Source organism: Vidua macroura, chromosome 5, assembly GCF_024509145.1.
Source record: "Vidua macroura isolate BioBank_ID:100142 chromosome 5, ASM2450914v1, whole genome shotgun sequence".
NCBI lineage: Eukaryota > Metazoa > Chordata > Aves > Passeriformes > Viduidae > Vidua > Vidua macroura.
Window position 1 is genome coordinate 60913870 of NC_071575.1, and position 17605 is coordinate 60931474.

The 17605-nt window shown below is 46.7% G+C and overlaps 1 protein-coding gene across 2 annotated transcripts in view; it reads left to right on the top strand.

Moving 5' to 3' along the window:
* The first annotated feature begins 4483 nt into the window (after window positions 1-4483).
* The window catches only part of RELN (reelin), a 277149-nt gene continuing 264027 nt past the window's right edge, over window positions 4484-17605 (top strand). For both annotated transcript variants that reach the window (XM_053977798.1, XM_053977797.1), the window contains exon 1: window positions 4484-4712. In XM_053977798.1, the coding sequence (XP_053833773.1) occupies window positions 4484-4712 (229 nt within the window). The remainder of the gene's footprint in view (window positions 4713-17605) is intronic.

Below are 17605 nucleotides of genomic sequence, written 5' to 3' on the forward strand. Positions count from 1 at the left end.
GGCTCTGGAAAGTCCACTTTATAGCTTCATTAGCATGAGAAAACCAAAAGTGCCCAGCTTGCTGTCCTGCTTTCAGATGTTACGTGCTGTACCACAATGGATAAATGATACATGCAATTTGGTGCTCCATGTCTCTTTCTTATTTGCAGCTGATTATGTAGAAACCCTAGGCAGTTTCTTTGATTTTTGTCATAGAAAGCTGCTGAAAGCAGGGGACAAGATTTGCATCAGGACTCTTCACATGGTGACAGTGACAAAAGTGTTTTTCTAAATTCTTCCAGGAAAGCCTTTGCCCAGACTCAAGGAGCTTGGACAAAGCCCCTTATTGCTCCATGTTACTTAATAGTTCCCCAACCTGCCCATATCTTTTCAAAATTATCTGCTGTGGCCATGTTAATAAAGCAGCTACTCGCCTGCTAATGTTTCTAAATTCTGCTTTTGGGGTGTGAGCTCGCTCCCTGAATGAAGTGAGCAGCTCTACTGCCTGAATAATCACTTCCTTAAATTAATATGGACTGCAGCCACATCCATCTGTGCTGTGATTTCCCACCACCACCCATGCTTGAAAGAGGCCTGTACCTCCTAAGTAATTATTTACATTCCACCTATTGCATTCTCCATTGCAGACAACAGTCTTTACTCAGTTCTCATCGTAATTTATTCCTCGTTGTTTTCTGTGTTAAAAAACATACTTCATGGGGGGTGAAAGCTCATGGTAACCTCTATCCTGCAGTATTAGGTAGGTCCTGCCTTTAACAGGGAATAGTTGTAACTTACACAAAGATCTTAGATCCGACAAGAAAGAAAATAAAGATTATAATGATTTTTACAAGCTTTCATTCCTATTCCAGGAGGGTCAGTCTTTGCCACTCTTCTTAAATAGTTGTTTGGATGTCATTAATAATAATATCTTAGCCTTGCTGTCAATGGGAGAGGTATGAAAAATTCTGGCCAAAGTGGTTTCATAAACCCCTTGCCTTCAAAAATCAGATATTGTATTTACTCAGAGCAGTGAGGGGGTATGAAGCCAATACAAAAACCCACTGGGATGTGGCTGGCCCTGTGAGATGGTGGGGACAGCCTGATGGGATGCTCCCTCCATCCCAGCCGTGTTGGAGGCTGCTCAGGGGCTGAGCAGGTTTGCTGGTGCTCTGGGTCGTAGTAAAATCTTTCACATCAAGTAAGGATTTGGGTTGATTTATGGGTATATCATGCTTGTATCAGTGAGATTTTGTTGAAGCTAGGAATAAATATTCCTAACTGGGGCTCGGAATAAATATTATTTTAGGGAAAGACTGGCAGAGTATGGAACCTTCCTTTTCTTCCTTCCCCCAGTGCAGAGGGCTTGGTCACAGCTTTGGCTCCCTGGAAAATGTCTCAGCAAATGTCTTCCTGCTTTTGTAGAGACCTTGCAAAGTCATGGGGTTTGTGGGTTCTGCAGTATCTTGTTTTTTGATGAAGGCCACTACTAGCATCACTCTCCTATGCAAAGATGAGCCTGAAATGTGTGAGAGAGTAGTGGGAAGCACTTTTTGACCTAGATATGTAGGGTTTGAGTTGACAGGTGTCTTGTCTGAACTGAAGATCTATTATATTATTTCTGGAGGATGCAGGAAATGGAGTTTGAGGTCCCAAACAGTCCCTTTGAATATGTCTGTGTCCTTGAATATTAGTGGTCTGGGGTGTCTGCTGGATTGCTCACCAACAGAACATGACCACGGGGCTTCCCCATTCTGCCCAGTGAAGAAGAGGGTAGAGATCTTGTGAAAGTGTAAGCAACAAAGGAGGAAGGAGAGAGGAAGCCATAACCTAAAGAAATGGAGGATGGAGGTTACCAAGGAGAGGCACAAGGCTTCAAAGTGGACATATTCACCTTTTTTTACTGACTGTCCCCTTTTGGTAAGTGACACACACGTCCTAGAAGAAAGAGGTGTGCTGGCTGCACTAACAGTCCTGGCTGCTCTGGATACTAAGCAGCTGGAAACAAAGAAAATTGTGTAAAATTCATCAGCACAGGTCCTATCCAAATCCCAGTGACTTCAGGGAGTGCTAATCTGAGCCCTGAAATCTGCTGGCAGGTTAGCTATCCCATGGTCCCAAGATTATTTAGGGAATGATCTCTTAAAAAAAAAAAAAAAAAAAAAAAAAAGAAAAGGCTTTGCTGGAAACTGGTACAGTAGCATCCTGACAGAGATGGATGGCATCCCCTCCTGCTATAGCAGTGGGACCCCATCAAACCCTTTCCCTACCACTTCCTTATTTTACGGGAGAGCTGGCCACAGCTTCCTCCAAAATGACTGACCAACTTTCCATGGCTGCTGAGCAGAGCCAGGGTGTATTTGCTCAGCTGAAGCCCCTCTGGCATGGCCTGGCCTGGCTGGCAAGCCCTCGCTGGAGGGAAGCAGGAGTGCACAAGGGAGAGCACATCCAGTTGGCAGTGGTTTCACCAGTAAACTCACACAGCTTTTGCCTGCATGAGATTTTGGCATGAGGAAATTATGTTATTAGTCTGTCACTTTTGCAAGCATTGAAATATATGGAGGAGGCGCAGATGTTAAAAAAAAACCACCAAAGCAAACAAACACCCAAAGTTGAAAAACAAATAAACCACCCAAAAAGGAAGGCTCGGAGCCAAACTGACTCCTCACCAGCTGCTGTCAGGCCCAGTTTCCACAGCAGTGGCCAGGGACACCCACAAGCCATTGGTGGGACAGGTGTTCCATCCCCTACATGGTGCATCACTGGTGCCTTTTGTCTTTACATCAAAGGCAGCACATTTCTCCATCCAAGTTGATGAGAGACATCACCTCACTCCATCCCTACTGAGGCACAACCCAGTAAGACAGGAAACACGGCAAAGTTTTGCTGGTGGTGGTGAACTCGGGCTCAATGCACAGCCAGTGGAAAAGGCGGGTTGGGCAGATGGCAAGGACGTCCCCCGGGCCACTGCGACGGGGTCTCCGTCAGCTGGGTGGGAGGTGGGCCAGGGAAGCAGCCTGCATGGATGTAGGGCAGCTGCGTGGTGCCATCCATGTGGCTTGCACCTCCATGGAAGGAACCTTTCCCTCTGGCACTGAAACCAATCCAGGAGGGAGCCCCTGCACTGTGCCAGTTTTGCACTTCAAAAATGCTGGCAGGTAGGCTCTCCTTTCCAATTACATCATGTCACTACCGCTCACCCCGGCTGTCTCTGGCTGTTGGGCGGGATCCAGTAGCAGTGTGGTGGATGCTTTAAACCATTGTGGATTTGCTCCCATCTCCTGATGCCCTCTGTCAGTCCTGCTTTGTTAAAAATTTATGGTTTTATGAATTGTTCAACTTGTCAGTGTTTTATGTTCAGTTTCTCATTCCCCTTCTGGTCTCCACCAGGTTTGCCCCTCTTGCTGGGATAAAGGGCCTGGGCACACACTCTTGGAGAGTTAAAGCCTTCTCCCAGGGACCTGCACTCCCCAAGGATTCACACGTTGGCCCTCCAGAACTGCCCAACCCACCTCTGGGGATGCATATGTATCATTTTGAAATGGCAGTGGAGAAGGTTTAAGTAAAAATCTCTCTTTTTCCTAACAGTGGGTACATGTACAGCAGAGGCAGGGCTGTGGCTGGGATGTGGACAGGGGCAGAAGGGCAGGAATTGGAGCCGAGGCAAACGGACAGGGACTGGGGCAGAGGAATAGGGGCAAAAAGGAAGGGGATGGGGCAGGTGTACAGGGGCAGGGACAGGGGGACAAGGACATAGACAGGGCTAAAGGACAGGGGACAGAGCAGAGGGACAAAAGGATGGATAAAGGGATAGAAGCAGAGACATTTGGGTGGAGGCTGAGAGACAGAGACAAGGAAACAAGGAGGGAGTGGGATCAGGAACTCAGGTGTCAGGGTGGGGAGTAAAGGCTGAGACAGCGGCAGGGGCAGGAGCAGGGGCAGGCACAGAGACCGAGGCAAGGGCAGGGGCTGGGACCCGGGAGCAGAGCCAGGGCCAGAAGCTGGGTCATGGATACAAGGGCAGGGAGAGGGCAGGGACAGGGACCCGGCGGCAGACAAAGGGCGGGCAGCACAGTCCAGCTCGCAGTCCCCGCGTCCGCGGCGGCAGCACCGCGCACCGGCGCGCAGAGCGAGGAGCAGGAGGAGCGGGCGGCGGCGGAGGAGGAGGAGGTGGAGGAGGGGAGGGACCTTCCCCTCCCTCCCACCCCAGCACCAGGGGAAATAAATTATTCCCAGCCCTCGCGCTCCCAGCTCCGTGCCCCGCACCCCGGCAGCGGCAGGCGGGGACGGCGCAGCCTTCGTCGGGCGCGGAGGGGCCGCCCCTGCCCTCGCTGAGCTCCGCTCCGCGCCCCGCGCCCGCCTCCCCACGAACTCCCGCGGGCCGCGGCGGGGGGCAGCGCCCGCCCCGTCCGTCCCGTCCCGCCCCGTCCCGCGCGGCGCGGAGCGGAGCGGCGCGCCGGCCCCGCCGTGCCCTGGATGCCCCAGCGGCGCCGGCGGCAGCAGCATGGAGCGGCGGCGGGGCGTCCCCGGGGGCTGGCCCTGCCTGCTGGCCGCCCTGGGTACCCTGCTGGCGGCGGGCCGGGCGGCTGCCCCCCGTGCCCGCTTCTCGCCCTTCTTCTTCCTCTGCACCCACCACGGCGAGCTCGAGGGCGACGGCGAGCAGGGCGAGGTGCTGATCGCCCTCCACATCGCGGGCAACCCCGCCGCCTACGTGCCTGGCCAGGAGTACCACGGTAGGTGGTGGCGCCCGCCGTGAACGGCGCTGCTCGTCCCCGGGAGGTCCCGGAGTGTCCCGCGGGGAGGAAAGCGGTGGGGGAGAGCGGGCGCCCTGGACGGCGACCCATGCGGTCATGTGCCGTGCACCAGGGCAGCCCCGGTGCGGGCTCGGCGGAGCACCCCTTCCTTCCGTGCGGGACCGTCCTCACCTGCCCCGGGCGCCGGGACCGCCGCCCGCGCCCCTGTCCCAGCGCCGCTTCGCCTCGGCGCGGCTCCCGCCAGGCGCAGCCCGGAGCAGAGGAAATTCCGAGTCCTCGCTCCTCAGCCGGCCCTGGGCCGGATCCAGAGCCTCACAAGTTGCTGGCAGTCTGTCCTTTTCCCACTTCAGCGGCGTTCGGAGCACGGAGCGCATCACCCTTTCCTAGGGGGCTGCGCGGTGCCGCAGCTGGCGGCTGCCATCGGGTCACCGCGATGTGTCACCACGATGTGCCCGGTGCGGACGCGGCAGTCGGCCAGCCTGTTGCTCTCTTGCAGGGACCAGGGGCGACAGCCGGGGGTCAGGCACTAACAGGTAGCTTTGGAGATGGAAGGTCGTGCCCAGAATTAATAAAAACTCCCTATTTTTCGTAAGCGCCCAGGCGGAGGAGAGTGAGCAAGAAAGAATAGGCAAAGTTGTTCATGAAGTAGTGTCTCTACTTGGGGGCTGTATTGGGAGAGGGGCACAGCCTAGGGCTGGTGGGGCCTCGCAGGCAGGTACACTACTGTGGGAAGCTGCTTTCGGCTGCAGAGTGCCCCTGGAAACCAACACTGTGCGGTGCAACAGCCACATCACCACTTCTCTGTGTAGAAAACTTCCATGTGGGAAACATTTTTTAATTCATAACGGTGGGAGACTGCTTAAGGCTATATTCGCTAATCCTCCTTCTCTCTTTGTGTCTGTTTGGAGTTTGCAATGCTACAGAATAATAACAACTAATTCTGCATCAGGCAATTGGAATTCAGAGAAAATGACAATAAATATTTATTTCAAACACCTTGCTCAAAAGCAGATACTGTGTGATAGTCCCTGGCTAAAGATGGGATTAAACTTCTGACTTTGATATGTTCCAGCTCAAAATTTAAGTTTCAGGTATATTATTGAATAGTTGAATCACGTGAAGATTCTAATTGAAATTGTTACTGTAAAGGCATAAACCCCCAAACACTTCAAATTCTCATTTTCACACAATATAAGGCATCCTGACATTTTTGTCTATGTGTAAGCTTTAGCAGTATAGTTTTACCAAATTCATAGGAAACTTTTGATTTTAAAATACTAGTTACCTTTCTGAAAACCCACATATGTAAGTTTTATGACTTCACCGGATAATTTTTTTTTTCCTTAGAACCTTAGATCTTACATCCCATAATACACAATCAGGTTAGCTAAATTGCATTCAACCTGCTGAACCACAGATGTGCAGAGGGAAAAAACAAGCTGGGATTTTCATTTTGCTCTATTTTAAATGCTGGATTTTTGAAATTATATTTCAACCACATATAGGACAGAATCGCCCCTTTCCTCGCTGCTGTCTTTCCCCCCTAGCCTTCAGCCCGTGTTTAAGCCTCTTTGCGGGTCTAGGGATAGAGGACTGTGGCAGGCAGGGCAGCGGGAGCGCGGCGGGCAGGGCTGTCCGGCTGTCCTGCATGGTGAGGAGCAGGGACAGAGGGTGTTTCTCCGGGGATGCTCTTCTGCCGCTCGCCCTTTGAAAAGGGTTTGTGAATTTTGAAGCACCAGCTTGCGGAGCAGCGCCCCAGCTGCGCGCCAGACCTTTCAGGTGGCCTAGGGTGGGTTTTCCGTCGCTGTTTTGCGTCTGACCGAGCAAAATGCGGCGTCTTTGAATCTACCTCTGCGCGCCGTGGGGTTTCTCCCTGTCCGCTCTCAGGTTTTGCGGAGCTGCTGCTGTCCCGCTGCCCCGCCCGGCTCGCTCGGGGAGCAGCTCCTGCGGCATCGCCCCCGGAGCCTCTGCTGACCCCGGCCAAAATCCGCGCCCGGCTGCGCGCTCCCGTCCGAAGCCGGCACTGCCGGCGCGGCGCTGCCCCGGCATCAGCGCTGCCTCAGGCCAACCTGTGCGCGGGGTGCAGCCCAAGCGTCTGGGGGTGTCTTTTAAACCACCGTGTTCAGCACGGTGAACGGAATCGGACGCGTTCAAAGCATGAGCACAGAAGGAAGTCCACAAGCCGAACTTGAAAACTAACTTGTTTACACAGTGCAAGGTGTAGGTACACCCCGATGTGAGTCAGACTCCTGATTTATATCAAACTTGCAACGGTGATTTCTTTTCAAATTCGTTCATTGATAAAAAACCTACCCATGCCAAACCATGACTATTTGCTATGCACAGTGCAGCAGACATATTCTTGAGCTAAGCACACTTAATCAGTTAGATATTTTGCAATATGTGAGTATTTTAAAATATAACAATTATCGATGTTAAATATAGCACAAGAAAAAAACAAACCCAGAATATACAATCTGAAGAAATAATTTGAAGCAACATGGAATTTTATATAATACAGTTTAATGATGTTGAAAAATGCCAATCTGTACTGGTTGAGAATTTATCATTTAAAAATAAAACTTTAAAGGTGGTCTTGCAGGGATGCAGAGCAGGGTTTTTGATATGCTGCACAGAAGCATAAGACAAAGGGAGATTTACATATGTACAATGAAAATTCACCTGCTCAGAGAGTATATTATAATGCTCTGAATCTTCACAAGTTCCAGTGAGGCCCTGTTTTAGTTCCCCTTCATTCTACAGGAACAGGTGTCAGCAGCATCCAAGAACATCAAGTTCAAAGAGGAGGGAATTGGATGAAACCATATGCCAAGGGGCTGGATGAGAAAAAATTCTGATTAAAAAAATCAGCCGCCAACTCTCTGCTAATTTGTTTAGACATTTCCTTGGGCACTCAGAGGGGGAGTCAAACCACTGTGCAGCCAGTGGAGCTGTGACAGGGGCTCTCGGCCCTTTGCCCAACTGTGCCTTGTGCTGCCCAACACGACGGGAGAGGAGCAGCATGTGTTGCAGAAGACACTTGCCTGGGAAGCACAAGAGCTTCTGCAAGTGACTTCTCTGGCACCCTGAATCTGGCATTTTATTTCCCTGTGCCTCTGAATTTCCTAAGTAAAACAAAGACAATAATATTCCCTACTTTGCATAGTTAAATTAGATACATTAGGATTTAGCACTTTTCCCCAAATATTTAAAATCAGTCCAGATTTGGCCCTACTCCTGCAAACAGTAAGTATTTAATCACTGATTGAATAGGACCAGACCCACGCTGCATTTAAATACGCTCTTTTATATAAGAGGACTGACTTGATACATCAGCAAACAATTTTATTACCTTTGGCAGACTTTTATTCCTTGAATTAGCTTATTTCAAATGTAATTAAGTCCTTGAGCTGGCAAAGCACTTATAGGCTTGCTCAAATGCAAACTGACAAAGTGTGCACTGGTTTAATGTAGGCACCTGCTCAGCTTCCTTTCAGCCAAGGGGTGGCCGCGTGTTCAGGGAGCAGCATCAGGGCTCCCCTGGCTGGCTTGTAGATTTCCTGGTAGATAGGATGATCTTCTTTTGGCTTTCTTATGGGTTTTCCTCTGCAATATGCAGAGTAGAATATAACTTCTTTAAAAAAAAAAAATCAAGCCAAAACCAGTACAAATTGAAAATTTTTATACAACTCTATTTGGGTTTATTTGCAATCGGCAGTTGATTTTTTTAATCTATGTCAATATACCTTCAAAGCATGTACCATGATTTACAGGCAGATAAGTACATTGGAACTGCATAAAGAAATAAGGATAAACTCGACTGAACATTGAGTCTTTACTAACCTTAATCACAGAAAGCTCAAAATGAACAGTCAGATTTGTAGTGTTTAAAAAATACAAACGGATTATCTTTACACTGTATTTGTTCTTATCTCTTAAGATTTTTTTTGCTGTCACTGCAAACAGTTCCTTTTTCCCAACATTTCAAATTTAGATCTTTTAAGAAAAACTTTGAACTGTTTTCCCATGATTGATGCTAAAACTCATCATTCTGCCCTTAAAATAGTTTTCTTTAACAGGACTTGAATTTCTATTTCACTCTCCATTGTTCCTATTTTTTTGAGAACGGATTAACCTTCAGTCCCCAAATGTTATCAGTTTCCATCTATGACTGCTACTATTCTTAGATATACTGTATATTGTCTAGAATGGTTGCTGTGATAGGCTGTAAAAAAATAGTTTTCAACTATTTTAAGTGGTATTTGTACACTCTTTCAGCACTGATAAAAAGTTGTTTAAAGTCTGTCCAATTCCACCTTTGTTCCTAACCACTGTATATTAGAAGTACAGATTGTGACTTAGTACCTATTTTCATTAGGATTACTTACATTTCTGATGGGCATTTTTGTTGTAAATTCTTGTTGTTCAGATGATTATCAAATAAAAACATGTTTGAGTTTGACATGAATGAAGGGAAGAAAAAAATAACTGGAATTTATGTACTGATGCTACTTGAGGTATAATCAGGGTTGTAACTGAGTGGCAGAAACTCAGGCATGGATACTTTCTGTACCAGTTATGCTGAAGTGTAGGAAGATTTTAGTGAGTCAGTAGAAGTGAATAATGCACAGGAAGTGATGTTAATGCTGTAGTAACAGAAGAGCAGATTTGCATCTGTTTTCCAGCATCAGCCCAAGAACCAGGTCAGCTTCTTGAGTCTTTTGCAGGCTATTCCCTCAAAACCTTTCATCTCACCCACTTACACCCTTCTCTGATCTCTGGAAGAATGGAGACTTCCACCAGTCTCTGTTTAAAATTAAAGTGTGGAAAAATTTTTCCTCATGGGAGTCTAGTTAGCTCCAGGGATTATTTTAGAACTCTTCTCTTACGGGACCCTTACATTAAAAACCTTAGTCTGGCAATAGGTAGCAATGGAGAGGGAGTTATTTGGAATGGGGAAGACCCTTGATCTTCAAGTCTCTCATTTCCTCTGAGGTCCCTAGCAATATCTTGCAGTTGCATAAGGGTTTCATAGCACATAAAAATTTCACCTTGGGTCAGCATTTACTAAAAATGCCTTCATCCACCAGAGCCTCCAGAGCGCACCCTGACTCTGCTTTGCTGTATTTAGGATTTTCTTGCATAAAGTGAGCTTTGCAAAACAAAGGCTGATTTATGACTACTGTGACCTCTTTGAATTTCTCAGATCTGAGCTTTACTTAGTATGTTATCGAGGCAATGTGAGTATCTAGGTCTTGATGTTGACCACTGCATTGTCTATATTTCTGAAGCTCTTGTCTGGCCCCAAAGTTCATGTGGTGTGTGTTTGCAAATTTTAAAGGGTTGCCTTTTAAACTGATGAAGGGTGCCAACCTTAAAAGAAAAAGGTAGGCAAGTTCGCAACTCTCAGCCTCTTACAGACTGCGTAAGCTGTTAAATTTCAATAGTTTTGGCTGTTATCATTAATTTGTGGGCATCATAAGCACCAGCAGATGGCCCAGCCAAAGATGTAGTCAGGCACAGGATTGATGAAAGGAGGTAGAAGGTCCACAAAGGCCTAAATGAGCCTTTCTTGCAAATTTGCAGAAGAGATGTAATCTCCGCTTAAATCCTTTCTCCCCTCATCAGGGGGCTGCTCCCTCCTGCAAAGGAGACTTGATTGCCCCAAATAACAGAAATCAAAGCCAGCATGGCGTGCTGGCATGACCCACATTTGTGAGGTGACATCTGACTGTGGGACAGACACAGCATTGTTGGTATTGCAGGTCCATGTAGGGCAGGCTGGGCTGGGCTGGGCTGGGGACATGAAAAAATGATCTCTGCCTCAATGGGTTCACTGTCCAAGGCATGGGGCTGCTGAGGGGGGCTGGCATGTGTGCGTGAACCTTTCTTATGGAATGTCCCCCAGCACTGGAGTCAAGGAATAAAGAAACCTGTACATGGTTAAAGAGTGCAAAAATACTGTTTCAGTGAGTGTGTTGCGCATATTTTCTGATTTCTGTGTCCAGAGAAATTTTCTAATATGCATAATTTATCTCTGGAATTCATTGCCAAAATCTGTCCATGTAAGCTGCTTTTATGTAGAAATTTCTAACATGTATTTTTCTTATAAATAATATTTGTAATTGTATATAAATAGGTATGTGTGTATATATATATATATATATGTATAAAATAGGTGCGTGTATATATATATATATAACAAGAGATAAACCTTCAAGACCAAAGGTGACCAGTAAATTATTTCTAAGTCAGTTACTTTGGCATGGTGGTGCGTAGGACATTTCTCCATTTCCCTCACTGATTATTCCACCAAACATTGGTTAGTTCATTAGGTAGAACAGGGTGACACTGTCAGACTAGCATAATTTCTCATTTTCCTTATTATGGCCTTGATCTGGATTTTTGGAGGCCACTTCTTTTGAAACTCTATAGCTTTTTATGATGGTACAGTACTACAGTATTTGCATATTGACTGGTTGAAGTATCATTTTCTGATAATATCTGTGGTGATGCAGCTGGGATGGATTCAGGTGCAACCTTTATTTGCATTGTGTGTCTCATGCCCTACAGCTGTGGTTTAGATTTGTCATGAGTGTTTGCTGCATGGAGAGGGAAGGAAATGGCACTGTCTTACCTCTGAGAATAAGCCCTTGTTATGAGAATTTCAATAGTCTCTGATGAAAGGTTCAGTCTTTCTAACATGCTTCCTTTCTTTGTCTTAACATTTCCTGCCTTTTCATTGGGCATGAAAGGTGCACAGAGTGCAATGTGTGTCTGGAATGTTTGTGTAATTCCCACCTTTTTTTCCTCCACCAGCTGGGACTCACCTCTGGGCTAAACATAGGAGAAGCCCTGTAAGTGCAATCGTTGACATCTGTCAAAGCACACTAGCAGATTGCATGGGGTAAGACCTTCCTAGGTTGTCAAGACAATGCCTTCTTGTTAGGCAGGTAGTCTTCCTCCATTCCTCCTTCCCTTAGGTCAGTTCTGGGAACTGAAAGCCATAGCATGTATCACACAATTCCTGCTGGGCTCTGCCAATGGACAGTGGCATCATGGAGACAGAGATCTGTCAGGTCCATGCCCACAGGACCTTCTCCAGGTCCCTTCAGTGCTCAGATGTGTCCCACAGCTACACATTTTACTCTTTTCCTAAAAGGAACAGAAGGATCAAGGAAGTGGGGTTTTTTGAAGACTTTGTTTTGGTTTAATGTACCTCTCACTAAACCTCTGCCTTAAATAAGACCATGTTGGATGTGCATATATCCCGCATGAAGAGGGGGTACTGGGGTTTGTGGGGGCATTAGGGTTTGTACCTGTTTATTCTGCAGTCCAGGATCAGGCATTACTCCATCCTTCTGCAACTGGAGAAGTGCTGGCTGGGGCTGGAGATGGCACCCAGTGGCCAGGCACAGAGCCACAGGCTCCTTGCCATTGTCTCCAGCCACCATCTGGAGTGGCTGCTGCCTTTGTGGCATCAGTGTTTCCTGGGCAGCTGCGTTCAGCTTAGCTTCAGGCTGAGGCACCTGTGGGCTTGTTCTTTGTGTCACCAACCTCAGCATCACCTGCGTCACTCCGGGCTCCCTGCGCTGTGGTTGTTGGCTCTTCATCCTTGTCCTGCTGCTGTCAGCGTAGCTTTCTGTTTGGGGAGGCTGTTTTGTGATGTGGTTTTTGCTGGTAGAGATCTCCCCAAGGCTCCTCTCTGTCCCCCTGAGGGGGATCCTTGGTTTTCCCAGTGAATCAGGACATCACTGGCTGCTACCTTTTAGTGTTTCCTCATGATCTATTGTAAACAATGTTTTTTTATGTGAACATCTCAGTCAAGAAAGCAGGGGGGACTGGACATGAGTGACTTGTGAAAGTTGATGGAGAGCAGGAAGGGAGTTCAGGCACTTTCCCAAAGGCTTTTATACTATAGTGAAGACTGCTTTTTACAGTCTTTATAACATCCCTCTTGCCATATTTTTCCATCCTGGGAAAAAAACAGAACTAGCCATTCCCTGCTCCTCTCTAGCACTTTGATATTAATATTGGTTGTGAGAGTTTCACAAGCATCTCCTTGGGAAGGGAAATCAACAGCACTTTTCCAGACTGTGTCTATTGAAGTTCAACCTGCAGGAGCCCTGAGTGACAGCAGACAAGAATCCGTCTCCCTTCAGGTGCAAGCTTTACCTTTCACTACCCTGTCATACATCCCGCCACTCCCCACTTTCTTTCAAACTTCTACATTGACCTTCCTAAAATTTTATGTGCTGCAGGTTTCTCTCTGTACTGTGCAAGTGCTTCAGTGCATGCCCAAGTTCTGTCCCAGTTCCCCGTGCTCTGGGGTGACAAACATCCCAGGGTGTGTCCAGCCCTGCAGTGGGACCAGTGCTCCCCACAGACCCTCTGAGGGGATGCCTTGCTCTGCTGTCAGGAGGGGGTGCCTGCCTGGGGACAGCCTGTCCCCAGCTCCTTGCTGAGGGGCTGGGTGCCAGCAGGGGAGCATCGATGGATGGTGGCCCTGCATGCTTTCACCCCCATGCTTTCACTCCTTTCTGCCTGCTCAGAGGAACCTGAGCAGCTCCAAGGAACAGTATTTGACTGAGATGCCCAGAGTAAAATTTTATTTTGTTTTGCTAGATGAGAAGCTTTATTAATAAGCTCAGCCTTCTGGGTGTTGGGGTTGACTGGGTGTTGGACATATTTGTGAAGCCAGGTGTGAAACTGTTGCTGTGTCTCTCCTGGAGCAGAAGCCTTGAGGCATGCAGCCATGCAGGGTGGTTGCTGGTTTCTCTCTTTGCTTTTGCAAGATACAGCAGAGGGGGAACTGGAGTGCCCTTGGTCTTCTGCAGCAGTGTGAGCAGATTAATCGTCAGAGATGGGGCCAAAGGTCTCTGTGTGTTTCCCAGAATGGCTTCTACTCACATGTACAGGTGTGTGACTGCTCGTTTCCCACAGGAGACAGGGCCTGTGGGAAACAAACCTGTGCTCATTGGCCTGAGGAAACTGAGCTATAAACCAGACTGAGGTGAACTGCTAAGAGCTCTTGCATCACGCTTAGCAAAATTTTGTTTGCCTCAGATTAGACATTTATTCTACCCCATGTCCACTTGAAGGGTAACTTTGTAAATGAACAGGTATGACCTGAGAGAGCTGAGACAAGAAAATGGTTTGCCTGCTAGGCCTAGTTCCAGCTGTGTCTGTTTCTCCTACTGCCCACTTCACTATTCCTTGCTGCCATGGATGGCTGGATGCTGGCACCTATCCCATGTCCCCTTCCAGAGCCTGGCTGCAATGTGGCTGTACACTGAGTGGTCCAGCTGGTGAAAAGCACACAGATTAAGGGACCTCACTGTTTCTCTCTTTCCATCTCTCCAGTGTAATTTTCAAGAGTGCAGTTAGATAATCAAAAGCTGGCAAAGGAAAAAACTCTATACAGGGAAATCCATCAAGCAAGCTCCCTTTCATGCACAGGCATGCATCCAGAAACAAATGCTGTTTTCCCTTTCTCATCCTGCTGCATCCCAAATGCAGGCAGCTCCTGCCCCATGTAAGATTTGAAGGGATTTTCATATTCATTATCCCCAAGTGGCACATGTAAGTTGCTCCCTGGGAATGTATGGAGGAGTAGTGAAAGTTGACTGTCTGTCAGTGTGCACATGATAATGAAGAGGAGGGAAGGAAATGGGAAAAGAGAAAGTACACAACACTCACTGGTCAGAAGACTTGAAATCTAGGAATATGTTTTTCTCTATGGCTGAGAGGTAGTTTGTGGTCATGTCGTTGAACAATTCTGGTAGAATATTCATAAATGAGATAGTGAGGATGCAGAAAATCAGCTTTCCTGGGCAGGAGGCCTGTGTTCTTGCAGAGAAGTACTTCATGGAAGAGCTGTGTCTTCCTGTGTGGATCCTGCATGGGGGAGCTCTTCCTGTGCTAGAAATGAAAGTAAAGGGTGGGTGATCAGCCTTTTTAATGTCTGCAAACAGCGGTGTGACCCTGTGGCCTCTCTTCACGTCAGGCCCTGGGATGTGAGAAGTCATTCATCACATCACAGGGCTTGGCAAGGTCTCTGCCATTTGCCTTCCACTGTTCCCACTGCTCTCCAGGACAATACAATGCATAGGAAAGAACAAGAAATATAGATAATATTTATCTTTCTGGCTAAACAAGCTGTGGTTTCCAGCACACAATAACCTTCCAGTGTTCCTATCTCACAAGGGAAATGCATCGCTAGAAAAAAAACAACGCTCCTTCCAGAATTAGACACATTCATCTGGACATTGGATGAAATTATTATTATAGCAAGAACTGCAGAGAGAAACAAAACAGCCAAACTGGCCAAGGTAAAGATCCTGGTTTAGCAACTGTTGTCCAGCCTTGCATTGCAGAAGTTTGTAGGTATGCCAGGTGTCAAAATCAAAGAATCAGTATTTAAAAGTGCTTAGAAAATTAGTTCCTAGATGTTTGGAAAAAAGAATCCCTGGCTGAAGTTCAGTGTTATACATTTTTGTACAGCAATTTTTCTGACTCTGGCCCAAAACAACTGTAGTCTTCAGAGCCTCATATAGATTAGTACAAAGATCCAAAACCTCTGGCAAATATTTTTATGCTTTTCAAGTATTATAGTTCATTTGCTGATGGCTGGTACCCTGTTAGACAGTTTTTCAAGTTGATATTATTCTTACATGAGGAATCCCGAGCACAAACACAGGCTGGGTGGAGAATAGATTGGGAGCAGCCCTGAGGAGAAGGACTTGGGGGTGCTGGTGGATAAGAAGCTGCATGTGAGCTGGCCATGTGTGTTCTCAGTCCAGAAAGCCAAGCAAAATCCTGGGCTGCATCCAAAGCAGCATGGTCAGCAGGGTGAGGGAGGGGACTCTGCCCCTCTGCTCCACTCTCACAAGACCCCACCTGGAGTTCTGTATCCAGATGTGGGATTCACAATGTAAGAAAGGGCTTGAACCTGTTGCAGTGAGTCCAGCGAAGGTCCATAGAGATGATCGGGGGTTGGAGCACCTCTCCTGGGAAGACAGGCTGAGAAAAATGGGGCTGTTCAGTCCAGGGAAAATAAGGCTCTGAGGAAACCTTAGAGCATCTTTCCAGTATCCAAAGGTGGCCAACAAGAGAGCTGGAGGGGGATTTTAACAATGGCATGTAGTGACAGGAGAAGGTGGAATGGCTTCAAACTCAAAGAGGGCAGGTTTAGATTAGATATTAAGAATTAATTATTTGCTGTGAGAGTGGTGAAACACTGGAACAGGTTTTGCACAGAAATTGAGGATGTCCCATCCCTAGAAGCATTCAAAGCCAGGCTGGAGGGGGCTTTGAGCAGTCTGGTCTAGTGGAAGGTGTCCCTGCCCATGGCAGGAGGATTGTAACCAGATGATATGTAAGGTCCCTTCCAAGCAAAACTATTCTGTGATTCTCTGAATTTATTTAGCTGGAATTTCCATGTTCATAGTGAATTAATTTGTCATCTAATTTTGTCAAAGAGAAAAGCTGATAATGTACTTGAACAGAATTTGGTAAAAGTTTTAATGCAAAATGGGGAAAAGTGAAATATTTGAAATATATTACTGTTATTTTCAAATCATAGCTATTATTTTTGTTTTGGAAAAGTATCTTAATTGTGAAATTGACTGAAAAAAAGGTCACATGCATAATCAGAAAATGGAATGAGACTTTTCTGCTTGAACAAAAGTCTTTATTTGGGTTCACTGAAGATTTTCATATTGACCTAACTGATATTTTAATTTATTTTTTTGTGCCGGATCCCGCAGCACTTCTTTTATGGTGGCCCAAGCTGATCTCTTTCTTTTTCTTTTCATTTTGGTCACTGAACCAAAAATCAAACAGTTCTACTTCTGACAAGTTGACCATTTAATTTCCGGCCACTGCACAGAACTGATTCAGACCACTCTCCTTGTGTTTGTTCCCAAAATAAATTGCAGAATCATAATTCATTCCTTGAGGCAGCAAAGGGCAGTTGGTAACAATACTAACATTTCCAAGGTAAAAAACTCACATTTTCTACAATGATACCTGTGGTTCCTGTGTGGCTACTAATGTGTAAATTGACCACGTTTTCCTTTACATCTAGTCATTTTTCAGTTTTCTTTTTCAGCAGAAATCTTTTCTGTGTCACAGTGTTTCGTAAAAAAGGCTTAGAGGAGATCTCTCACTTGACTCCTTCTGCAGCAATGTAATGTCTTACAGTTAAAGGATATTTCTGCTTCTGATCTGGAAAACCTGTTCCAGTGCATCTACAGAATTTGGGTTCATTGAACTAGACAAAGAGACCTTCATGTTTTTAAAATGATCTCTCTTCTTCACAGAATAATATTTACAGGTTGTCCACCTCAAACAGAAATGAACTACTGAGAGCAGACATAGAAAATGTGTCTGAGAGATACAGGTTTATTTCCTCCAGGGAAATGATCCCTGTGTTTTTTATTGCCCTGCTTTTCCTTCAACATGTAGTTAATGCAGTTATGAAGCACAAAGGAGTTTCAGCAGAGCTGTGATGTTTGCAGAATTTGCCTCAGCCAGCGGAGATGAAAATGTGTGGGTTTGGCTGGAGCTGGCAGCACCGGTCCCTCCCCAGCCTCAGGCAGCCCGGATTACTCTGTGGACATTTTCATTCAAAGAGAAGTAAGTTTTGTTTCCTCAAGTGGTAGCAGATGTTAGGGAGCCTTTATGCTACTCATCACTGACAGAACACCAGTGCCATGGCATCTGGCTGTTTTCTTTGTACAAATGGTGTTTTTAAACTCTAAACTGTCTTTGAGCAGTGGTAGTGATGCATTACATGCTGACTACTCTTCTTCTGGGCCCTTGCCCAAAACCCCAGTGAACAGCTCCCCCCCCAAGTACCTTTTGCCCAA